Source organism: Nesoenas mayeri (assembly GCF_963082525.1).
Source record: "Nesoenas mayeri genome assembly, chromosome: 1".
Classification (NCBI taxonomy): Eukaryota; Metazoa; Chordata; class Aves; order Columbiformes; family Columbidae; genus Nesoenas; species Nesoenas mayeri.
Window position 1 is genome coordinate 102243994 of NC_137541.1, and position 26147 is coordinate 102270140.

The 26147-nt window shown below is 40.3% G+C and overlaps 1 protein-coding gene across 2 annotated transcripts in view; it reads left to right on the forward strand.

The window, feature by feature from the left end:
- Window positions 1-17655, forward strand: part of SHROOM2 (shroom family member 2) — a gene marked incomplete at both ends in the record, with an annotated part of 122178 nt that extends 104523 nt beyond the window's left edge. Inside the window, 5 exons of one of the 2 annotated variants that reach the window (XM_080341983.1) lie at window positions 1765-2523; window positions 6213-6764; window positions 7671-7851; window positions 12424-12696; window positions 17389-17655. In XM_080341983.1, coding sequence (XP_080198109.1) covers window positions 1765-2523; window positions 6213-6764; window positions 7671-7851; window positions 12424-12696; window positions 17389-17655 — 2032 coding nt within the window. Of the gene's footprint in view, window positions 1-1764; window positions 2524-6212; window positions 6765-7670; window positions 7852-12423; window positions 12697-17388 lie in introns of those variants that run through there. The other variant, XM_080341984.1, reaches the window with a different exon arrangement.
- Between the last annotated feature and the right edge of the window lie 8492 nt (window positions 17656-26147).

Consider the following 26147-nt stretch of genomic DNA (forward strand, 5'->3'; position numbering starts at 1 on the left):
GTATTCAGCTCCTCATTCATGTTAAATTGAAATTTTACCCATTATAATTGAATATTAAAATTTAAGAATTCACATGAGAGAGAGAGAGATTGTGTACACAACTGTGCAGGAATTAAACTCTGCAGAAGCCATCTCTCTTGGAAGCACAGTGCTATTTTATTACTGACATGTAAAAATCAGTGTGAGGTACACTTAATAAAAATCCCATATGTTAGGCAGTTAATGACAATGTCCAGGGTTTTTTTAGAACTTTCTTCTGTAAGTCCTAAAACATCACATATCGAAGGACTAAAAAACAATAATTTTGCATGTAGTTCCATTGTACAAGTGTGAAAGTAGAACCCACATCTAATCAGTTGTCTTCTCACAATACTTCACTTTAAAGATTTGTTATAATTTCATTTAAATAGTAGTGCGTAATTGCTCCAGGTTTTTTTTCTTCCTGAATTTTTAGAGGACAGTAACCTGTTACTTACTTTATGTGCTTTCATCTCAAAGTTCATTTTCATACACACTGGTGTAAACTGTCTATAGACTCATTCTCAAAAGTGATACAGTAATGTTAATAACCTATTTGCAAGGAAAATTCAAGTTAACCTCACTTTACAGATAAGCTGGGAAAGATGCCTCTTTCGCAGTCGCCTGGAAAGAAAGCTTGGGCAATGCATGTCTACAGGCTTACTGTTTCAAAATACAGAGACCAGCACTGTCAATAGCATAAATTATATTAGCAGCTCTCTGAGGCCTTTTACTTCTCTGTTGCAGCTTCTTTTCTAAACTTACAGTGTCTCTTCAGCCTCCTTTAAGCAGAGAGTAAACCTGTCTCCTCTCAGGGCTTTCAGAGGTACTTGGTTTTTTCTGCCTTCTGTTTCTTTCCCAATTTGTCTTTAGTTGATGAAAACAAATGAACTATGCGTCTTATGGCAAAGCTAGAGCTGCGAAAGCCTGTTTCCTGGCTAGAGAAATAGAGAGTGTAAAATTGGAATAAACAGAAAAATACTTCTAAGATAAGACCTTTTTGGCCATTGTCTGTCACATGTGCTGACAGGGCAAAAAAAGTTCAAGTTTAAAATAAGCCTGACTGAAAAATACTATCTTTTCTAAATTTCCTTTTCTGCCTTTTTTTTTCAGGAGATATTAATTTTCCTTTACCCATTTTTTTTAGCTTCGGCAAACATTTTGTTTGCATTCATTTCATTTTTCACCAGCTATGCAAAGATTCAATCTCCAAATTCAAAATTAAAGTTCATGGTATTCAGTTCACATTTAAAATGGCACTGAAGTGTTAAGGTTGCATGTAGAGAAGAAGCTTGTTTTCCACGCTTCATTGCTGACTCTGAAACAAAAAGAGAATTAAACTTTAGTATAGGATTCCTCTTCTCAAGACAGTTTTACTTGCTACCAGAGCAGAAAGAAACACGTTTGGCTGTGCCACACACGTCGGTGCTGGAGATGTGCTGTGCGTTTGGCTGTGCCGTGCACATTGCAGCGCCCTGGATTACCCAAAGGTTGTGTTGCATCTTGTGGCACCCCAACCCCCAATTTAGCCTGACGTGATGCTTTGACTCATCACATTAGATTAGGTACAGTGGGTGTGTCCATATATAAGAGGATGTTTTTGTGTTGTACAGTTACCATAGGTGGGAGGAGTTGATGTTAAGTGTTGGATGTGATCTCAGGGTTCAGGCTTCCCAGGTCAGTGCAGTGGCCTCACACCGGAGGAAATAAGTCAGCAGTGCACTAACAACATGTTCTTCTCTCTAGGCAAGCTGACACAGGGGCCCTGAGGGAAAACCCACGGGAGAGGAGGGATCAGCTGGACCAGCATTTAGGCCACAAGTGGAAGGCATCTGTCAGACCTTTGCATGCGCGAGAGCCTCCGGTTCTGCCTCACGAGGGCCGGGGCAGGTCTGGGACGTTGCCAAGTGATTACAGATACTCTCAGGAAAACGTGAATGAGAAGAGCAAGGATCGCAGCCTGCCTCATCCCCCCTGCTCTGAGCCACAGACCTTGAACGAGAACCACTCCTGTCTGTCCCAGGGCAAAGGAGAGGAAAACCATAGGGTAGAGCCAGCATTGCTGAACAAGAAGCGTGGACCTGCTCCTCAGAGGCCACCACCACCTACAAGAGATAAGTACAGGCGACCAGATAGTTCTGCACCATTGCTCGGCACCTCTTCTGAATCCCTGCTGGTAGTACCCAGCCGGCCCTTTCCGTCCTCATCTCCCAGCTCCACTGAAGTATTTGCCAGTCGCTCCTCTCTCTGTCAGAGTCCTGCAGCTTTCAGTGGAAAACTGAAGAGTGCTAATCCACAGCAGCTCCACCAAGCCTCATCCACGGAGAATGTTTGTCAGCACTTAGAAGAAAAAACGCACCTTAGGTCTGAGTCTGTATTATCTTCCAAATACCGGTATCTTCAAAAACCTGCCATGGAGACATCAAGGTCCCCTTCTCCTCAGTTTGCACCACAGAAGCTCACTGATAAACCTCCTGTGTCTGTACAGGATGATAACCCAGCCAGGTACTAAATGTAACTCCTGTACTATTTTATTAACATTTCTTGCCCAGTTAGACCTTATTAATGGTTGACTGTTCATTTCCTATACTAAAAGCACATTCTTTTGTTTCATTAAGTATGAGCCATCCCAGCATGTCCTAAAGAGGCCTCAGACTTGTGAGAAATTCCAGTTGGTGCCATTGAAGTCCTTTTACTGGTCTGTGGTTTCTTTTAGTTGACTGATCCTGCTCAGGTGTCCCAGCGGGTAGTTAGTAGAAAATGAAAGGGATGATTTCAAATGGATTTTCCACTGAGAGTCTGGGCAAAATCAGAAGATTCCCTGTCATCATTCCCCACCCGAGTCTGTGCATGAATACAAATCAATGTAGGGACAAAGCAGAAGTGGGAAGGGAAGCTGTATCCTTTGTGAGAACATCTGTGTTGAAAGTGTACACAGACACTGACAAATCATGACTGGTTTCATATTGCTTTTACAATGGAAGATGACACTCCAGGTAGTCAGTGGAGGAGTCCACAGCACTGCTTGTGCTGAGATGTGCTGAAGATTCAGCAGGCGAACATCAATCCTTTCCCAGGCTGGATAAACTCAATTAGACAAACTGACTGAAATCCATTGATTGCTGTGTCTGTTGTATGCTGCTAGCATCATAAAAGGTTATTCTCGCACAAGAGAACAAACTCTTCCAGGAAGCTCAGGAATCTTAGTTTTCATAAATCCTTCAGCACTATAGCTCATGGTTAAAGAATTAAAACTGCTGAGCTGAATGAATGCAGAGGTTACCTCTCTGAGCAGAAGTAGTTGGAATAGTTTTGCTCTAATGTAAATGGTTGAAAAGACTCAATCATGCAGTTCTCCGGTGTGCCTTATGACACAGAAAACATGAATCACTTCTTTTCCTAAACATGCCATGATTTTTTTCCTCTTGTAACCAGAGGAAAAATATATATTTCATCCTGCAATGTTTTTAAGATTAAGTAATAATGCAGTTTACCATGAGAAGTGCAATGTCATGTGAACCCTAGCATCTATGTGCAAAGGTAGATAACAGTGGTAACTTCCTTAATGCATTGCTTTATACATAGATAGTAAGAATGCATAGAAAGCTAATTGTATTCATCCTTCTCTTTTCACTAAGCTTTAATGTTGAAGTGAGCACTGAGGCATGCCTAATTATGTGCATGTATCTGAATGATAATACATTTAACCTTGAAAATCTTTTGTTGACATTTAAAATACTTAATCTCAGACAGTTCTTGTTTGTGCAGAATGCATTATCCTCAGTTAATAGTTACGTTATTTAATGAAATAGGTATGGCAAAAAAGGAAAGACATGCGGGCTATACCTCCAAACTTTCCATATGGTATTTACCGTATGGGGTTTATTTCATACAAGCAAAATGTCAAGTAGAGTTATCTTAATATCCAATTAATTAGATTTGGTTTATTACTTCTGTTGGCTCCTTGCATATGAGTTTTTGGACATGCCAGTTTGCGTGCTGTGGGCAGCTTGTGTTTGATGGTGTCAGCATGTAGCTGTTTACTCTTCTTTAAGAAAGGTGTCATGCTTATCAACAGGATAACCTGAGTGTATAGGGTTTCCTGCAGTGTGTTTTAGATAGAACAGTGTAATGTGGGGAAATATTGGTGTTGTACAGAACCCAGCTATTTCCAAATATGACTGTTTAGCAAAAATAAAGATTAAAAGAGTGCATCAGTAGATGTGCATCAATAAATTTCCAGTAAACATACACTCAGGTCAAGGAGTAACTGTGCTTGTGATTGGAGTCAAGCTTCATAATAGCCACATGCAGAGTTGCTGCAAATCCAAATCTCATGCCACAGTTCCACAAATGGAAACTTCAGAAATCAGGAGGATAGTGACTGCAGAAACAGAATTTCTGAGGCACCTGGTGGTGAGCTGTCCTTGCTCTGTCTGAAATCAGTTGACTTAATCATGCCTTGCATATCTGAAAATCTTTTACTAGGCTGAGAGGAATGAATGTACTCAGATTCTCAAAACAAATACCAGGCATTTTAGGTAAAGAATTGCAGCCATCTCGCTTCTCTTCCAGTTGCCCTACACACACTTATGCACGCGTCTTGTATTTCCCCCAAATTCAAAAATGTGTTCCTTTTCACAGTCTGGTGGAGTCCGAAAGGCGTGGGCTTTATTCAAAAGCCAGCAAAAGAAAGGGTCTGGAGCAGTGGCAGGGCTGCCCCTCGTGCCGCTGCAGCCAGGCAGGGAGCTGGGACTGAGTGGCAGACACAGGAGCAAGCACTTGAAAATGACAGTCTCCTTGAATGGAAACACTCCAGCAGAATGGGAGTGGTGGGAGGCATTCAGCATGGGCTGGAAAACCTGCCCAAAATTGGATTAGTATGTCAAAGCATGTCCGCAAAGCACTTGGGGAAAGTAAATACCTACTGGAAGGCTGCACATTGATTCAGAAGCAAATATACCTTTAAAATATAAGATACAACTTCTGAAAAATATGAAGTCAAGCAGAAAAGTACAGCATAATAAAGTATACGTTTATTTTTAAAGAAAGAGACACACCCACGCCTAGAGAGGAAGAGCCGTAGTATGTCTTGCTCACTTATCTGGAAGGCAGCAAACAACCCAGCCAGATGAAACTGGATATTTTAGTTAGTAGGCAATGTTCCTTTACTTGATGTAGAGCTTCCAAACCCACATTATGAGAATAATTTTAAACTTTCTGCAAACTCAAAACCACCAAACTAGATTTCAGTTTCTTGCATGGTTTACATACAGTACAGATGTTTCAGTAATGTTATTTAACATGTTATTGTCCAATTTGAAAATATAAGTTAGTCTCCTTTTTAAATAGCTTGCCATACTGAATGTCCAAGGTGACCCTTTGTGCTATGCAGTACAAAAATTTTGCTATAAACTTCCTTTAAAAAGGGAGTATCCAGAATGGTGTGTTATCCTCTTCAGTGGCTGGTTTTTTTGCTTTTAAAACTAGGACACTGTGGTGGGGTCTATTTCTTCAACTTCTGTATCTTGTGTGAAATTTTATAAATACAGTTGTTTGGTTTTTGTTTTTGTTTTTTTTTTTTTTAAATCATGTAATTAAGTTTTGAATGATTTCCAGGTTTTCCATGTGTGATTATTTGTTATTCTTGTAGCTCAGCAAAGATGTAGCCTGCAGCATGCTTCCATCTGGTCTGTTGTCTCTTCCCTTGGAAGAGCTGGGAATTGATGTGAGGGTATCACGAACTCCCCAGGCAGCTAAGCCACCTGTCAGGCCAAAAGCTGAGGCCACTGTTGGATCTGTGTGAGGCAATGAGGTTGAGCTCCGGGCATGTTTTAATCCGTATGTGTGGCAGCAAAGGGGTAAAAGTTGGTTCATCAGCACTGTCTCAAATCTGGGGCCTGGCTGCTGAGACTGGACCCTCAGGTTCATGGAAACAAAGAGAAGTCCTGTACCGTGGGTATTGTGCAAGGCTGATTTTTAAGATTACTTACAAATGAATTAATACTATGTAAAATGTGTGGGCAGAAAAGCAAACGTGTAGATTTAAGGTTTGAGATACAGTGCAAGGGATATTCTATTACCTGTATTTCTTTATCTACCTTTTTTGTATTTGGGCTTCCCCTCTGATTTGCAGTTAAGAATTGAGATGTTAGTTCTTCCATTTCTAAAGATGAATTTTCCATATTTTCCAGAATTGAAAAGATTATAGACAACAACACTACAGTGAAAATGGTTCCTATCAAGATAGTTCATTCTGAGAGCAGTGCAGAGAAGGAGAGCCGGCAAAGTCTTGCCAGTACTATGGAACCTCCTGCTTTACCCAGTGGTTTGGAAAAGGACCAAATTAAAACACTCAGCACTTCTGAGCAATCCTACTCACGATTCTGTGCCTATACCAGGCAAGGTGTAGAGCCAGAACCAGAAGCCAGAACCAAACCAGCTGACCCTCAACCAGCTGAAGAACCTGGGAGCAACTTGAAGGACAGCAGTGCTGCCCCACCAGCAGTCAGCTATGTAAAGGCCAAAGAGAAGACCCTTGAAGACTGGAAGTCAGAGGAACTAGCCAGAGAGATTGTGGGAAGAGATAAGTCTCTAGCAGACATACTGGATCCTAATGTGAAAATAAAAACAACAATGGATCTGATGGTTGGAATATTTCCTAAAGATGAACACCTCCTAGAAGAAGCTCAGCAGCGCAGGAAGCTCCTGCCAAAAGTTCCTTCTCCAAAAATTTCAGAGGACAAGTGAGTATTACTTTCCATAGGCCAGCGTTTCCTTGTAGGCTGCTGTCTGAAGTGTGTTGGTTTTCCGAGAGGACTGAAGGGGAGGATCTTCTGCCGTTGCGGTTTGGGGCTTTTCAAAGCCTTTTCCATTAGGATAGCAGTTAAGCATAATACTGCTAGTGATGCCATTAATGACAGAAAAAGAAGTGGTGTACAATATGAGAAGTTTCCCAGGACCTGGTTGCAAAGTATTTCTGTGAGAACTGAAGGAACAATTAACTTCTCCCTTTTCACAGCTATTAGGTATTTTACAAAGATCATCTGTTCTAATAACTGGATAGAGAAGGAACAGTATTTTAGCTTTTTTTATGTGATGAAAATGTATAAAGACAAAGAGGACATGAGGCATTTCATGGCAGTGAATAAGAACGAAGAAGGAAAATATTTAAATTCCATTAAATTCCATCCATGTTAGTGTCCTTTTGTTTGCTTGATACGAGTTATCAAATTAAGTTGTAGCCTTCTTGAGAAGTTTGCTTGTAATTCCATAATCAAAAAAAATAAATATGGTGTGTTATCCCACATTCAGCAGTCTTAAAGAATACTCTCTTTGACACTAGGGTCTTTGTACTACTTAGTAAAATGTAACTTCATGTTTTGTTTCCAACTGAGATATCTTGGGTCTATTTCACTCATTGTAATGGTGAGAGGTCTTCTGCACTACTTCATTTTTAGCTTTTGGTGGACACGTGCTGAGTTCATATAAATTTTCTTCACAACCAGTGTTTATTTATCCTGTTCTCGTAGATAATGGCTTTCTGTTGAACCTCCTGCTTGCTTGGTGAAATTATGGCTCTAAAAGATTGTTATTTCCTTGCAGCAATTAGAATGTCATGGCAGTTAATGAAAGTTCTGACTTTTTACCAGGAAAGAGGAGCAGAGTGCGCCGTCTGCCATCTCCCTGACAACCAATTCTACTTACTACAGCACATCTGCACCGAAGGCAGAGCTGCTGATTAAAATGAAGGACATGCAGGAGCAGCAGCAACAGCAGCAGAGTGAGGATGATTCTGAAGATGAGCTGGATCATGACTTGTCAGAAAAGAAGGTAAAATGCCTTTCTAAAAGTGTAATGGGAAGCTCTTGGTTGCATGCATTTCATTAATGGTGAATTTGCTAGGTAAACACCCCTAAATAAAAGGCATTATAGATGTACAGGATCACTTGGAAAATCTGCCTATTTTTTTTAAGGGGGGGTGGTGGTGGTAGGTGGCCAGCTGTGAATTTAGGAAATTCATATTAGGTGCTATTTGCAGCTCGATACACGTTTTAGAAGGTCCCAAGGGGAGAAGTTTTGGAGAGGTTATTTTCAAATATTGTTTTCCATTTGAGATTCTAGTGTATTTCTGTCACTTGCTATATACAAAGAACCACTAGTGCTTGTGTATCTGACTGTAACTCACAGAATCACAGGATGCTAAGGATTGGAAGGGACCTAAAAGATCATCCAGTCCAATCCCCCTGCCGGAGCAGGAACACTTAGATAAGGTTACACAGGAAGGTGTCCAGGTGAGTTTTGAATGTCTCCAGAGAAGGAGACTCCACAACCCCCATGGGCAGCCTGTTCCAGTGCTGTGTTACCCTTACTGAGAAGTTTATTCTCAAATTTAACTGGAACCTCTTGTGTTCCAGTTTGAACCCATTACCCCTTGTCCTCAGTTGGAAAGGACCTCAGAATGTCCTCAGTTGGAAAGGAGCACAAGGATCGTGTCCAGCTCCTGTCCCTGCAGGAGAGATTCCTTAGGAGATTTGTACCCCTGGTTCAGTGCAGGAGTGGGTGCCACTGCATTTGAGGGGGCTGTAGTGTTTTCTGTTACCATGCTGTTCATTTTTTTCTCCCCTCCGCTGTCTCTGCCCCTGCTGCTTCCATCACTCCCATTCAATGTGAGCTGCAGCACCGGGACCTGGCCTGTGTGCAGCAGGGGAGCTGCCCTTACCCCCTCGCCAGAGGGCCACTGAATCCAACAGCTGTACTACTTAGGCAAATTGAGGATTTCACTACATTTGGAATAATTTGGTTTTATCTAGTGCCACACATGATGGTCACGTTCATCATTTTTGCCAGAATTAGTTTCCCCCTCATTAATTATGGAGTGTATGTATGGGGGGTGGGGTGTTAAAATTAAGCCTTTCTTGTTTGCCCAACAAACTAAATACTAAAGCTTTTATAAGCAAAAGTGCCATTTATTTGTGCTGGTGTCTGTTAACAGGAAAATCATGTTCACCCTTCACATATTCCTCCCTCCATCTCCCCCCAGCTCCAGGATGCACCATTAATAGTATGAGATAAGAAGTATTTAATGAAGAGCTCTTAGCAGAGCTCCCCCATCTTCTTCTCTGAATATACATATTGTCGTAGCCACACACACTTTGCTGTTTCCTTCTCTCCCTGTTCCCCCACAAGCACTAGGATGTGAGCACTCAGTTCAGTGGGTTTTCATCTTGGATCTTGTCAGAAAATGTGTAAGGTTCACAGTAAGTGGGTCAAGGCGTCTTTATAAAACAACCAGAATATATAACTTGGTGTAGCTTTGCATACTTGGCAACAGTTTAACAAAGGATCATTAAGGACCTGAATGCTTTAATAGCACACTTTACGACTTCAATTATTTTAGAGGAGGCATACACCCAGAACATGTTCCTTGATTCCTAGAAATTGGTAATTTCTGTTATGAGATATCTTAATTGCAGTCCACTGTGAAATGATTGAATATTTGTCATTCTCTGCTCTGCAAAGCAGAAATGTGTGGTGGTTAGTTTTGTTTTGGATTTTTTTGTTGGTTTTTTTTTTTTTTTTAATTTTTTGGTTTGATTTGGTTTTTCTTTTGAAATAAGTATGGGAATTTCATATAGAGTCTTTTTTTCTTTTTTTTTTTTTTCCCTTTTATTTGAGATCATCCCCTCTATTCCCAGCTAGCAGGAATGAAATGTGTGTGTCTCATATACTGAATTTAATGTAAGTTTACCACAATTATAAAACAACAGATGTTGAAGACACTACAGGACTGTTTTTTGTAGTAAGGAAAAATCTGTATGTGGCTGAGTAGGAACTGTGCCCTTTGCCTTTAGCAAAATTTCAGCAGCTCCTGAAGAGCATAAAAATAATCTAAGAATACCAAGTTTCTTCTGCTTCTGGGCCTTGAACTTCATATGTAATGGGGTGATGAGCGGAGAGCAGATTAATTTACATGAAGCACACCGAGCAGTGAAACACCTGAGCAGGACTCTGCTGAGCTGCTTTCTGTGTTGCTAGTCAGACCAGCAGGAATTACTGGAAAAATATAAGATTTTGTTGTTTTCTTGTTTACTGATACAGAATTCACAGCTATAAATTATTCACCTGACAGTTTCAAGATATACGTTGGAGCTCTTCTGGTTCAGTGGATATAATACAGGTTTTCTGCTTGTTAGCAAAAGCTTGTAGTGAGCTCACAGTTTCTGCATCCAAAGCAATCAGTGATCACAGAATCATCATAGAATCATGGAGTAGTTTGGGTTGGAAGAGACCTTCAAAGGTCATCTAGTCCAACCCCCAGCAATGAGCAGGGACATCTTCAACTAGATCAGGTTGCTCAGAGCCCTGTCCAGCCTGGCCTGGAATAACCCAACTCTTAATAGATAAAACAGTCTTAAAGAGGGGTGAGTACTTACGGCCTTCTCACCTGCCAAAACAGCCTTTTAAAGGCTAGCTTCAGCTGCTTGGGGACAGCTAAATAGGAAACTAGTGGGAAAATTGCTTTTTTGGTTGTTTTTTAAAGAAAGAAGCCTTATGAGAGAGCTAATCTGGATTGTCACACCAGATTGGTAGACACTGAGCACTCATATGACTTATTTTTTCATTTGAGAAAGTCATAGCACAGATGCAGAAGGGAAGAATTCAAGATAGTAACATAAAGCATAACAGTATCGTATTGTGTTTCGGTCAGTGAAACAGCAGCGTTGTGCATGTGCGTGTTGAGGGAAATGAGAGTGTAGCACTGTGACCTACATAATCCAAATCAAACTGCATTTGCTTTGAGAGAAGTGGGGGAAAAAATCAAATCCTGCAGATTAATCAGTCAGCAAAGCAGGCATCTGTAGAACTGCTTACTACCTTAATCTTTTGGGCACTCAGACTAAGAGATGACCCAAATCCAGATTAACCTGGCCTGAGTATATTAAATCAAAAAGGAGAAAAACAGTTCAGATGATCTATGTGTTGAATTTCTACCTTCAAAAAGGCTGTTAAATTTTCAGGGTGTAATTGCTTCCTGTTAAGATGGCAGATGTTTTTAGTTGTTAGGTTTTTTTGTTCCCAAAGCAAATTGGCAATGACTGTTCAGTGTTGCCTGAGAGTGGTAGCTGCTATCAGTATGTTTCTTAGTAATCATGAAGGCTTGTAATCAGATTTGCATTTAGAAAGCAGAGTTCCTAAAGAATGTCATGAGTAATTTTAAAAAAAATAAAATAAAAATGAAGGGGTACTGTGAAATAATGACTATTTTAAAGGATGTAATTTTAATTTAGAAATTGCACGAGGAGATGTATATTTAGAGAACGCTTTGGAAGATTTTCTCACCTGAAATTAGCTGGATACTAAATAGGCATCTACATTTAAAATAAAGAGGCATTTTTTTAGAGTGTGATTTACCTCATGTTAGGGTAGAAGACCAGCTGAACTGACTTCCCCAACTTGTGCACACAAAAAAGCTAATAGACATGTAAGAAACAAGCCCTCTTGCCCAAATGCAGGGAGGTGGCCCAGCTAGAAGGATGGAACACAAGTCACTGAGGCAAGAGATCTGAGTTCTTAGTCTGGCTCTGCTGCTGATGCACCTGATGTGCTTTATCTAAGCCAGGGCATGTGCATCTCATGCAATGGGGGATTATAGTAGAGAAACCCTGACAAAATGCTAGTGAGGTGATATATTTGCTTGGCATAGGACAGTGACAGCTAAAGATGCTTGTTTGGTCTTTTGGTAGAGCCACTTTGCACAGCTTCACATAGGGCTGCTTTGTGCAATGCAGTAGATTTTGTTCTCGGTTCTGTGCCACAGGGATTATGATTTCCCTGTAGAAATGTTGTAAGGCAGTGTTAATGCTAAGATTTTCTGCGAGTGGAAAGACTGCTATTGGAGGGATGTTAATGTTATGCAGAAAGGAAGAAAAAGCTAGGCAGTGCCCTAGTTTCAACTGCATCATGTGGAAAATACAGGATTGTTTTCCTGGTACTGTTTATCTTCCGAAGTGTAGCTCTTCAGAAAGGTATTATGAACCTGGTATTCAGAGAGAAAAGAATGTGCTATGCTTTATGCTGCTCCATAGCAGGCTTTGAAGCTGTTCAGAGAAGAAGCAGGAATGCTTGCTGGGGCAGGGTTAAGTCCTTCATCTTTTGTCACAAAAGTAAATTGCTTTAACACAGGTCTCAAGCTGAGCATCATAGACCTACATCCTGAACCTTTGAATTCAGAGGTGTAGACTTTAGACATACACTTAGACATATATTTATTTGTAATGCATTCTTTGTCAAAGCCACATGGGAGTTTCAATGTATTAAAACACTAGGTTTCTCACATGACTTTCAGAAGCAGGGAAAGATGCAGTAGTACTAATAAATTCTCATCCCCTTTATTTTCCACAGCAAGAACTTATTGACAGCATTAGTAGGAAGCTGCAGGTTCTGAGGGAAGCACGAGAGACACTTCTGGAAGACATCCAAGCAAACAATATACTGGGAGAGGAGGTAGAGGCCATCGTGAAAGAAGTCTGCAAACCAAATGAGTTTGACAAGTTCAAGATGTTTATCGGCGACCTTGACAAAGTGGTCAACCTCCTGCTGTCACTGTCAGGTCGTCTGGCCCGAGTGGAAAATGCTCTTAATAACCTGGATGAAAATACCTCTCCAGAAGAACGGGTGAGAAAGACCAGGAATAATATCACTGCATTTAGTGACCCTGATGTTTGGGTGGGGATATTGCCTGGTTTTGTTTATCTGAATTGCACAGTTCAAGATGAGCAGTAGTGAATGGATAAATCTCATAAGGTCATTTTCTTTAGATTTCTTAAAGCTTTTCTCTTTGCCTTGCTTTTGCTTGAAATGCTAAAACTACAAGTGGCTTGGTAAGAAAAAGTGGTGGGTTTGAGTGCAGCATAGTGGAAAACAGACTTCTTAGCAAAAGTTTTAAAAAGTGGAACTACTGGGAAGAGTAGAAAAAGGAGGCAAAAATATTCTAACAGTTCAGTATGGGAAAAGGGGTGTCACTATGTGCTGTAGTGCAGAAAGCTTACAGACCTCTTTAGATTCAACAAGGATCTTGATTAAAAATCTATCAAGTTGTTAAAAAAAAAGTTTGTCATCTACTTCAGCTTCCTCCACAATGCCTAACAAGGACAAGAGCAAGAAATGACAGAAGGAAGGAGGCATTGCAAAAAGAATTTTTCGATAGCAAACATGGTTTACCCAACCAGAATAGCGCAGAGGTGATGTGGAGGAATCCCAGTAGATGTGAAAGTGTCAGGAGTATTTGAGGTGCTCTTACCTCTTGGATCCCACCTCTGCTGGCAGCACTTTGTTTAGCTCCAGATCCCATCAGGCTTTAGCTGGGAAGCAGATACCTAGTGATATAGATATGCACCGAAGGAGAGATGTAGACATGTGTGAAACTTAAAGGCTAAAATAAGTAGAGAGGGTGACAGGCATGTACATGTCAATTGAGTATAGCTTCTGCAGTTAAATGAATTTGAAGTGGGATTTTTGGCTTGTAGCTGGGAACTGAAATGCCAGCAGTCCACCTGAGTGCTGTAACAGAATTTTTTCCATGGGCTGTAGATCATGTTGTGTTTCTTCAACATGTTCCTTTGTTTCACCAATATGAACGGGTAAGTGCTGGAACTAGTTTGAAGCGTGTTTTTGCTGTTTGGCCCTGGCTGCTGCCAAACATACTTGTTTAATGGCTGTCCAGACCCCTCTCTGACTGAGGCAAAGGGAAGGTATTTGACAGCTTATTAGAGGGCAGATCAAAGCTTCTGAAACTTAAAGAAATTTAATCCTTCTTTAGACTTTTTTTTTTTTTTTTGAAACGTGGTTGCAGTTGCCTAAAGGGCTCAACGATGGGTGTGTGAGCTGGGGAAAGAGCTACCAGATTATCCGAGCATATAGGAAACACCATGTGAGAGCTGTGATAAAAATAGCTTATTACCTAGGCATGGAAAAGGAAGAAGGTGAGTAGGTGGTGTAGTAAGGGCAGTCAGAAATTGTCTGTGTGCTCTCCTGTCAAATTTAGACAGAAATCCAAATCCCTAATATATTCTAATCCCCATTCATCTTCTCATGCACTGACACCAACGTTTTGCCATAGTAATATATCTAAATGGGAGTACATCTAAAAGTGTCGATCAGAGATACTTTTCAGATGGGTCGAGTCATCAGGTACTTTGACTATAAATACAATGCATGTAGCATTACAATACGTGTGCATGTATTTGAATTTAGACTGGTGTGTGTGGCATTTTTGTTGTCCTTTGGTATTTTTATACTAATGTACCATATAAACAAAACAGAGATTACTTCCCTCCCTCGGGATCATAGCCCTAGTGATCACTGATTTTTTTTTTTTTTTTTTTCTTTTAAATGTTTTTTTTTTGGTAATTTGTTTTAAGCTGATGTTATCTTAGAAACACTGGCTTATTAGTTTTGCATTTTCTAGGAACCACCAACATCTCAGCAGGCTTTCTAAATAAACAGTCTGTCAGCAGGCAAGTAATCACTCCCAAATTAATATTTTGACTATTAGATGGTCTGTCATAGGTCTCTTTTGCCACAAAGAACAGTATCAAGTATTTCAAATTTAGCTTCTGAAAGGGGCTTCATCTGAAATAGCCACCAGCCCCCTTCCTTCCACACAGTGTCTTCTTGTGGCTTTCCTTATCAGTCCAAGCCAGAGTGTTTTGAGAACCCTAAGGCACTGACCCAGCAGTCCACAGATGTAATCAGGTGCCCAGACCCACAATACCTGTTATTACAAGTGTAGGGATGAGCACCAGGGATAGTAATTTAGGAACTGGATTTTGGGAAGTCAAAATATGGAAGGAGTTTCTCTTCATAGAATCATAGAACTATAGAATCATTTTGTTTGGAAGAGACCCTTAAGATCATCGAGTCCAACCATAACCTAACTCGGCACTAAACCATGTCCCTAAGAACCTCATCTATATGTATTTTAAACCCCCCAGGGATGGTGACTCCACTGCTTCACTGAGCAGCCTGGTCCAATGCGTCACAACTTTCTCCATGAAGAAATTATTCCTAATATCCAATCTGAACCTCCCCTGGCACAACTTGAGGCCATTTCTGTGGTTCAAAAGAGGGAACAGTTCTTGAGAGAGACTCTCAATATAAGGAGCCAAAGATTGTTCCGTCAGAGGAGCTTCAGATGGCCTGTGTTTGGCTGGGGCTTCAAAGCAATGCTAACTCAAAAAAAAAAAAAAAAATATAATAATCCCTCTGTCCTCTGTTTGGCTTTGGTTGGTTGAAAACAGTCAGGTGGAACTATCTGACATCATTTACACCTTTAGGCCTGGTAAGCCATTCATCCATTGCTCAAAGAACCTCCTCAAGAATTATGTCTTGAGCTTGCTACAGTGTTTTTGTCTTTACCCTTCAAAACAGGGTTTGTGGTGTCACTCATCTTTGACAGAGGTAAAAGCCAATTCAGGAGGTATCTCATTTACCTCCTGCCTTTCTGCATCCCACTTCTCTGAGGTATTCCCTAAACCTCCAAAAGGGCAGAGATGCTAAGGTGTCGTGCAAAGTTCATACAAAAGTAGTGTCTACTTTCCTTGATGAAGGACTAAACATTTGATTGTTCTTGTGTCTGCTGGCAATTATAGCAAATGCTTCAAAAAACAGGTATTTCATCCCAAGATTAGGCAGGTTACTCTACAACTGAGCCACCAGCTGGTTGATATATGCCCTCTTGTGTTCATCGAATTCTAATTCTTCTGCTGCTGCTTGGTGTAGACACAAGCTGCAAGGCTTGCCCTGGGGAGCAGTCTAGCCATGCTTCTGAGTTTGGGCTTGGCTGCTGGTTCCCCTGATGAATTTAGGAGGGCAGTACTTCCCTCTCTTTCCAGCAGATAGGTCTGCTTTCAACTTGCTGTGGGATTTTTGACCTCCGAAACACTAAAAGGTAGACTGAACTTTGTGTTTTCTAATAATGTGTGATTTCTGTGACTTGTCTTCCATAGGTGTCTTGAACCTCCAGTTAACCTAGGCTGTATATTTTAAGTACATTGAGAGCACAAGTCTGAAAGTGTTTCACCCCCTGAGCTTTGTGTTGTCTATAGAAGAGACACAGCACAGGATACGTGTGCAACTCTGACAGACAGATCTGTTAAAGCTTACCAATCTGTATCCCTCTTTGTCTCATACTTCCATCTTGAAAATGTTTTGTAGTTTAGAAAACCACTTTTCTGTAAATCCTTTAGGCTTATTATAGCGTGTGTGATTTAACACGAAGTCCAAACGAAAAAAAATGGACACATTTATTTGAACAGACTGTGGTTTATTTGAAGACATAGGTTCTCAAAGAAAATTAATCTCTGAAGCAAAGCTACAAGTTATGGAGTGGTACCTCTTAGGGGCACTTTTTAATTAAGTTCAGAAGTCTGTACTGGAATTCTTGACGTTCAAGTAGGCCAGCTGTGCTCTGTTGCTGGCAAAAGGCGATCGCTTCTAGGCAGACATCTGAAACAGGTCAGATTCATAATGCTCCTGTTTCTTTCCAAATACAGCTAAAGGAGCATAGCTGAGAGATTCAGGTGCGGCTGGCTGCTGTGTAGGCACACAAAATTGGGTGAGATGTACCTCACCCTTCATGCTTGTACATATGTGCGAATGGCATATGGCTTTGTGTGTTCTCCATTCAGCCTTCCTTTATCCTATTTTCTCTCTTGTGAGGGCACAAAGCAGGAAGTTACAGCCCTTTTGGGAAGATTATGCTTTTTTACCTTCCTTCCTTCCTTCCTTCTTGTTGTCTTGCCCCAGCTCTTACTCATGTCTTAAGACCATACAACTTCATGTCTCATGGAGAACCCATGCAGATTGCAGCAGCACTGCCAAATACCACAGTATCATAGAATCATGTGTCCTAACACAAAAGGAGCTGTGTAAGAACAAATCACTCCATTATTTAGTGTGTTTCTGGGTTCTCTGACCACATCTGTTTCAGTGTGGAAGTTTGGTGCTGTGTATTGAAGATGCAAGACATTACTGAGTGAAGTCCTAATTTGTAGAACTTGGATGTCTCTCAAAGACAACTGTATTTTATAAAACTATTTTGAACTCTTGCATAGTAAAGTAGTCTTTGAAGTTCTTGTTGTTGAGGCCAATAGAAATTAATAGTTGCATCTTTCATTGATTCACTCCATTTTATTCCTGTTCATTAATGCATTTTATTAGAATAAACTTCAAGCGGCAATCTTATTCCACCTCTCTAAGTATTCATGAAAGTCTGTCTTTGCAGATAAAACAGATTTGAGACACTGAAGCTGTTGTCCCAACCTGGTGAACCCAGTGAATATTTAACTGTTTTTCTTTTCTCCTAAGCGGACATTGGTAGAGAAGCAGAAGCTGCTGACCCAGCAACATGAAGATGCAAAAGAACTGAAGGAAAACCTGGATCGTCGAGAGCGCATTGTCTTTGACATTTTGGCGAACTACTTGAGTGAGGAGAACTTAGCAGACTATGAGCACTTTGTAAAAATGAAGTCGGCCCTCATCATTGAGCAGCGAGAACTTGAGGACAAGATCAAGCTGGGGGAAGAGCAGCTGAAGTGTCTGACCGACAGTCTCCAACCAGAACGGCTCAAATAAGGGGACTGTGTTTGACCAAGGATGTGAAAAACAGGAAAGAAAGAAGGGATGGGGGAGTTTCCAAGAATACAAATGAGTATCTTGGCTTGTCTGAGTGTCCAGTAGAGAAACAAGTGCACAAGAGAAGAATAACTCTCTCAACAGCAATAATGCTCTCTTTCATTTCTTTGGGATGATGCATTTAATTTTTTAGAACACATTTTTATTGCTGGACTCTACAGCTGTTTCTCATTGCTTAACTTACAGACACCTCCACAGAAAAGAACAGACTCTTAACCTTTCTGCTCAGTAAGTTGAAAGTCTGTGGCAGTTGTGCATGCAAACAACAACGTTTCTTAGAATAGGTTGTACACTTTCTTTATGTTCAGATGCTGTACAGACTGCTGGGAAACCCAACAGCAATTTATGAATGCACACAAATTTAGAAGCTCTAAATTTAGTGGCTTTTTAATTTTTTTTTTTTAAGACACATTAAACAGGGGAAGCATGCATCTTATAGCTAATATATTCAGATTGCTGAAATGTAGTGTCACTCTGATCCTGTGGCATCAGACACTTTTTTGTAGTATTGTATATAGGATGGCACTTTCCCTTTCAGAAAATAACTTTATAATCGGTCTCCGTTAAACAATTCTTAAACTAGCTCGCAAATGACCTAATGGCTACCTTGCTGAAGATTTTTTTTCTTTTAAAAACTATTTTGCAAGACATAGTTCTACACCTTCTTACTGCAGTGCAAGTGATTTTCTTTACCAAGTTGTACTTGATTTAAGAAACAGGCTGGAAGGACTGTGCTGATTTTGTTCAAAACATTTCTCATCTAAATTATTTAGAGAGCTTGTTTGCTCTTCCTTGTACTTTTTATGCATGTTTTTATTCTTCCTCCCTCAAAACCACTACACTTTATGAAAATAAATGTAGGCTAAGGACACTGCTTCTGTATTTCTTCTGATTGCTCACCAATGTGATGGTCTTATATAGACAGTTAATTTATACTGCAGTTGACCTACATAATGCTGTTCGTTCTTTCGTCTTTCTCAGACTACCAAATGCAATATAAACAACTTCTGCCATGTAAATATTGTGCATTACTTGGAGCAACTCTGCTTTGTAACTGTGAACATAAGTGGGTTTTGTTTGTTTGTTTTTTCCATTGCGCAATGAGAAATGAGAGGATGGTAGTTCACAGTATCAGATTACTGGTTGTGTTCTAGGAATGCTACCATTTACTTATAACAGATTATTTCCAATAGCTCTAAAAAGAAGTGCAGTACAGCACAGTAAACCGTTACACTGACTTGCTCAGATACCTACAGAGAAATTCTGTAGTGTCTAAAGATCGATTTCTATTTTAAGATAAAGGTTTGCAGGCAAAGGATGGATGACCTTGTGTCTATGGCATTTACATTGTAATACGGAAAACATCTCATCATAGACAAACAGGTTGCCCAAGAAGAAGCCATTTTTGAGGTGCATGTGAATGCCAGTCTGTAGCTAAGCAGGTTGAAAAAGACAAGTAATTAGGGTGTTAAAAAGAGAGAGAAGATAATTTTTCTCACTATTCCTGCAGCAGCAGCAGCATTCACAAAAGATTTTCTGTCCTTCTTACCTGAATGCTCTTTGGCAGTGAGAGAACCAGAGAGGTGCTGATCAGTGAATTCCTTGCGAATTGGGGAACTGGGGAGCAAAAGTCTTGTTGATCCAGTTTCTTTACAGACAGGTGCAAATGTTAAAAGGACCGTTGCCTCTCCTCATAGTGCACTGCTTTGTATACCTGGACCAAATCTTTAATGCAATTATGTTGATGTGTGTCAGCTGAGGTCAAATGGAGCTTCCATTTTACCAGGCCTACAGCTGACCTTAGTTTCTTCCTCCCAGTTCAGAAATGTAGTGTCTGGCATCTCACAGTTATTTGCTGCTATGTTCCTAGGACAAGTGATCCCTTTGTCCTTAAACTTATCCCTTAACCACAACAAACCCCAAACTAAACAATTCCCAAATAAATTATGCTTGTCTTTTAGCTTGGAGAAAAGTGTGCATTGTTTTATCTGTGGCATTTTAAAGATTTTACATATTGTGGTTACTCTGAAATGTGTATGTGAAATGTGAATAATAATATAATTACAATGTGTTTGTATACAGTACTTTGATTTAGATCTTTCTGATAAAAGGTAGCAATATTGTGAATGCTATATGTATTATCCTTTTCACACAACAGTTGTGTAGACACCACTCTCTCTTTTTTCTCTTATTTTAAAACTGTTGAAAATCTCTCACCCTGGGAACCTGAAGGTGGGTGCCTCCCAATGTTATATGTAAATCTGTAAATAGCTATACTGTTGCTTTTCAAAAAAAATCTGGTGCTAATGTTTTGCCTTTGGCATCCTTGGGATGGCTGTTCCCTCACCTTATGTTCTCAATTCTAGATCTCCTTGTATAGTGAAAGATTTCCCCTGTGTTTCTCCAGCGGTTTGGATCCTGCAGCCCAGAGTGAAAATATGCAGTTTTCCTGCCTGACACTTACCGCTTACCTACTGACAAATGGTATTGCTTGACTTTGAGAAAATAAACTGTATATTTCAATGTAGAGTTAGTTTTTGTCTGCAGTTTTCACCATCAAAACCTCCTGTTCTACTGTGCAGTGTTAGCCTGTCAGCAGTGTGGGTGTCTTTTAAAGGCCAGGCCAGTTGGCCTGATGGTCTGGAGTAACTGGCTGTCTTTTCACAGATCATTTAACATCTTGACTAACTGATCATTCTCAAGCTCCCTGTGTAAGTAAGTACCAGAAATATGTTCATGTCTATTCCGTATCTTAAGTGTGTGACTATGAGAGGACAGAAAGGAAGATGTATTACAAGATGGATAAAATAAATCAGTTTATTGTGATTTATGGAGTATATATCAGGGAAGGAGCTCAGATTTTTTTTACTTGGGCTATTACACTGTTTTGGTTTCATCTTCATCCTGTGTTTAGAATGATACTTCATATGGGAATATCTAAAGCTACTGATACTCAAGACTTTTTCAAGAACAGATCACTGAGTGCTCCATCTCCAACAGACTTCCACAGAAACTGTTTAATTTCAGCTTCTTGGGGGCTTCTCAGGTTAACTGCAGAATCTTCTGCCTTACTGGGAAACAGTCTCAGGTGTGCACAGATTTGTAGTAAAAGTGACCATAGATAATGTTTTATGGCTTGATAAATCATCCTGGAAGTTAATTGTCTGCAAAGGTCTTTATTGTAGAAACCACCTGGGAAAAGGAAGTTAGGGAAGGAAAAATACTTGAGTATTTGCAGGATTTTTCTAAAATTCTAACTGCTTTTCACCCCTTCTCTCCCTCTGCATATACATGGATGCTCCTCTTTGTGCTGCTTTCCTGGGCACTTGGCATAATCCAGGATGGCAGCTAGAGGGAAATAACATTCTAGTTCTTACATAATGTTGGAATTGGGAAAAATGCTTTTCTTTAAACTGAGATCATGCTCTTTATTTTCTGGTTTGAGGTATTTGAGACACTCAGATTTCAAAGGAGTCAACGTTTCATGGTGTTCTTTCCTACTGAAGCTCTATAGATTAATTCTGGTCTACCTAATTGTCTCAGTTTTTACAGCCAAAGTAATCTGTTAGTAATCCAGTAGCTACCAAGGCATTATGATAGGTACACAGTAGAATAGGAAGTCCTATTTTAATGGTGTCCTGTCATTTATTGCAGAAGGTTATGGGTTTTTTCCTAATTAGGGGCTTCAGGTGTGGGGTTTTTTTACTTGCTTTTTCTACATACTTGGTTGGAACCTGCCCACGGAGTAGATGTTATGAAAATTAATAATTACATCTTGAAAATACTAGACTGTGTATTGCTAATTGTCCGCAGTGGTAAACTGGTCATCACATTCACTTACCACAGTTTGAGTCTGTAACTGAACTAATTATAATGGTCTGCAAACTTTAAGATGGGTTACCCATACGGTTTAGCAGCTCATCTCTGAAATGCTGGGTTTCATTCTCTCTACCTACTGTTTTGATAGTGTTTCTATGAATAAAGTTGTTCCATTTGAAGTAAGTTAACTTAATTGTGATTTGAGATGCCTCAGGAGAAGATCTGAATTGAAGTAAATTCAGTGTAGTTCAAGTGGCAGAAGGTAATTTCTCTCCCCAACTACAACTGCACACCTACAAGCAGAGCAGGTACGACCTTCTCAAGAAGCCAGCTGCTGCCATGGGTGGGATACCAAGAATACCTGGGCTGCTAATGTGGTGGTTTCTGGCATCTCTTCTGGGATGGTACAGGGCAAGGAGTTCTGTGCATCTCCTGCTTACTAGGTGTGAGTTGTTAACCTAAAATATGATGGTACTACTAGAGAAGAACCAGATTCCAACCACACCCCTACTTCTGTTGAAATATTTTCATTTGCTGTTTGTGATTGCCTGTCTTGACGTGGGGAAAAATTTAATTAAAGCAATTAGATTTGTGACAGAGGAGCTGAAGAATTATATACAAGGTGTTGAAAGATAGCATACTTGTTTTCAATAACCTAAATCTCTATGAATGCCACACATTACAGGTGAGAATACTCAGGAGTCCTAGATTTATTTTCACGTATTTTGACGGAGTTAGTGAGAGGGTTTTCTTAAGCAAATACTAAGCTGCAACTATGTTAAATAGACCTTACTCATTCCAAACAACTTCCCTAAGAGTAGGCAATATTAACTCTGAAGAAGCTGCTGTGTGACATGCATTACCACGAGCTCCTAGTTTGCTGCTGTTCCTTGTGATAGCATCATTTGTAGCCTCCTGACGGAGAGCATATTCTGTAAACCAGGTGATGGATGTAAACTTACCAGAGTTCTACTAAAACGTTATTTTGGTAGAGCTGTAAAGTCAAAAACCCTGAGAGGAATTAACAAAATCCTCCTGATGAAGATTGTTTCAAGCATTTAGTTTCAACATCTGTTTCACTTCCCAGCTGTCTTCTCTTCATAAAGTGTTTGTTACTGGTAAATTAGGCTTGTGTCTTTTCTAACAGCCTCAGAGAAATATAAATACAATGAGTAATTGCAGACTAAATAATAAGCAATGGGAGATTAGATTATTTATCTCAGTATCTGAATAGGGAAGCATGAGCCTGGTGAGCACCATTCATAGCCACTCCCAGGAGATACAGCCTCAGCCGCTTTCACATGCAGGTACAGTTCCTCCACAGATAAAAAGGGAGATAAAACTGACGATTGAAGTGGCCAGCGCTGACCTGAAAGAGGTGGAGCAGGTCAAGTTCTTTTTATTAGCAATGAGGTGATATAGATCTCAAGGAAGTGAAAACTAAGAAAATCTGGAAGGATCAGTGCCCTGAAGGAAGAAAAACTAAACCAGCAATAAACTGCATCAGGGCTGTGAATTTCCTGCTTTTCTCTTTCTCCATACATGATACAGCAAAACCATACTGTCTCCATATGCTGGGGTGGGCGTTTTTAATTACTGTAGTGTATTAAAACAAAACAAAACAACAACTTAAGGCATTAATGGGAACAACTTGGAATTTCAGATTCTCAAGTCTTACCGTGTGAGGAGATCATCACGCTGTTAAATGCATTCAGTGATGATGCAGCTTTTTTGCTTTGGGAGATACTGACACTAACGAGCACTCAGCATGGAGGAAGAAGTCGTCCTTTTGCCCCAGTCATCCTAAATTCTCTAAACAACCCAGTAATGAGCTGGCTTGTTCTCTGGGGTTTTGCTTACTCTTAAGAGTTTGCTTTTGGTTGAGGGCAGAGCAATATCCAATTCCTGCTTGATCTGCACCACCATCGTTTAGAAAGCCAGAAGCAAAGCAGGCATAAATATTCAGCCGAGGCATTTGGGTTTCAAAAGGGAGCAGAGGATCTTGAGTTTCTGTTCCTAGGACTGCTTGCATAGTTCATGGTAGGCAATCAGTGAATTAGGAAATGGAAATAGTCCAGGGAGAAGAAGGGTGCCCAGAATCTGCCCCACTGCCCTCTTAACCCTCCACATACATAATGGAGAATCACAGAATTGTTTTGGTTGGAAGAGACCCTCGTGATCATTGAGTCCAACCATTAACCTAACACTGATGCTAAACCATGTCCCTAACAACCTCATCTATGCTGCATTAAAAATCTGGAGGGAGGAGAGGATTAAGAAACAAATATTAAATCTGCCGATTTTAGAAGATTTTGACTAAAAGGAAAATATCTTAGTAATGAGGCTGTGAACCCAAACTTGAAGTGCTGTCTGATTGCAGTATCTATGTGCAAAGGCTCCTGAGAGTACAGCTGCACATGCACATTTCTCCTGCTTTTTTGTACACTGAGGTGCTAGGTTGCAGACACTGATATCAATATCTGTATTGAAGTCCAACCCTTCAGTGTGTATGGAGTGCTAGGTCTGGATTACCATTTAGGTACATAGCTGGTGGTCCAAATTAGAAGCCTAATTGGCCTTGATTCCCTCTATAGGCAAGCTGAGATAAAGTTTTGAAAAGAGCTTGGTTCAACTTGAGTATCTCTCCCTTCCCTACCGCCTCCTCTTTCTCTAGGAAGACAAACCTCCTCATGTAGGCATTAAAATCAGAAGTGGGATTAATCCATGCCTTAGGTGCCTAACAGTCCTCAATTCTAAAAGCCCAAGTATTGCAGTACACACCATTAGTTGTAGGTCCATTTCTCAACTGCCTGCACATGCTGAATCCTTTTAATTTGAATGTAGACTATATGCCTCTGAGGTTTGAGATCTAGGAATTCTTACAAAACTCTGCTCAGTCACTCCGTTCTCCAAATCCTCTATGTGTGTTTGAATTTATTTATAGTTCAAGAAGTAAACAAAATAGTCTTTCCTCTTATTTTTACTGTGATGAGGAGAAAAAGAACAAGGTGAGTAAGCTGTTATCACACTGGTTTTGCAAAAGGTGGAGTTATTTAGACCAGCATTTTTACATGAAGGGCAGTTCCACCACACAAAGAAGAGAGATGATTACAAAAGAGGCACAGTGGTAATGGTCACCACTTGCACAGCAAACAATGAGGAGGAAAGTTGTATAGACCAAGACTGGTAATCTGAGTGTATTCAAACAAATTGCTGTTTCATATGGTGACATGCAAAGCAATTAATCGAGCAAGTGGTGGAGATCACACGGACAGGGTGATGGAATATAGACCAGAAAGCAATAACCCTTAAAAACTGCTTGGAATCACGGTGAATGAACAGCTCATACAGATTCTGTATTCTAGGAAAAAGGTTGGAACAGTATCGTGGAAGAGAGGGGGAACATGAGGAAAGTAGTATCTTGCTATGCGTTATTACTGAAAACTTTCTAAACTTCCTAAAATATCATGTCTAATTCTACCATCCATATCCAATCAAAAAATGCTGAAAAACTGGAAAATGTGAAAAAAAGACTTCTCTAAATTATTAGAGAGTAGAGACACAATCAAAACTGTGATTTAAAGATTGCTATGTGTGTGCTACCCAGCACCATATGCAAAATGAGACTCGTTTAGCAGAGAAAGTCCTATCAAGAACCAGTGAGCACAAGACAAACACATGCAAATGAAATTCAGGTGCAAGTGTTCAGAGGTGGCAGGAGTACGGTACTGTTGTCATGAGCGGTGAGGGAAGTCTGCAGTGTGGAGCTTGGGTGTGAAGTCTCTGGGAGTTAGGAAACTCAGAATGAAAATGTTATGGTCTCCATAAACCCACCTTTCGTGTTTGAAGTTCTTACATTAAATGGTCATGTACCAAGGTGTGACTGCTTTGGTAAATACTTTTCTTGCCAACGGTTTTATAACTGGGGTCTTAAAGGAACAGAGGCAGTTATAATACGTGGCTTTTGTAGACTGACAGGTCAGGAAAATAGGTGGGAATTTGCAAGTCCTCAGCTTGCAAACTGAGCTTGAGTGCTCCAGGCTGCACGTCTCAAATGACCTTTCTTCTTCCATTACAGACCCTCTCCACACATGCGCCTACAGGAATTGCCACAAACTCTTTTCCGTATACTAATTTAGTTAGTTATTAAGTTTGCTTTTGTTTTTCCTCATATTTTCTGAGATAACATATTTTTTGTGGCCGAGTCTCCTACCAGTGCTCCAGTACTGACAAACTTGGCTGTCTTTAAAACATTTCCTGGGGCCAACATAAAGCTGATCTCACTTCACCAGCCCCTTCCAGGTGGCTGACCCCCCTTTTTGGAACTGTCTTTCGTGTGTACCGGAGCACACATCATTGGAGGATTGATGGCCTGGCATTTCCTTTGCCTTGTAATTCATAAGCTGGCTACATAGTGCTTTTGAGGGAAAGCAGGGGCAGTTTGACGCCTCTTTCGCTCCAGTGCCCAAGTAAAGGACAGACTGGTGCAAGGATTAAGAAGTAGACCTGACTTACCTTTAAGACAATGTTGCTGCAATAAAATGCTTTTGAAAAGCATCTGGCCTTCACATATTTAAGGAACATGGCCTGTCTGGACCTCTTTATGGAACTGC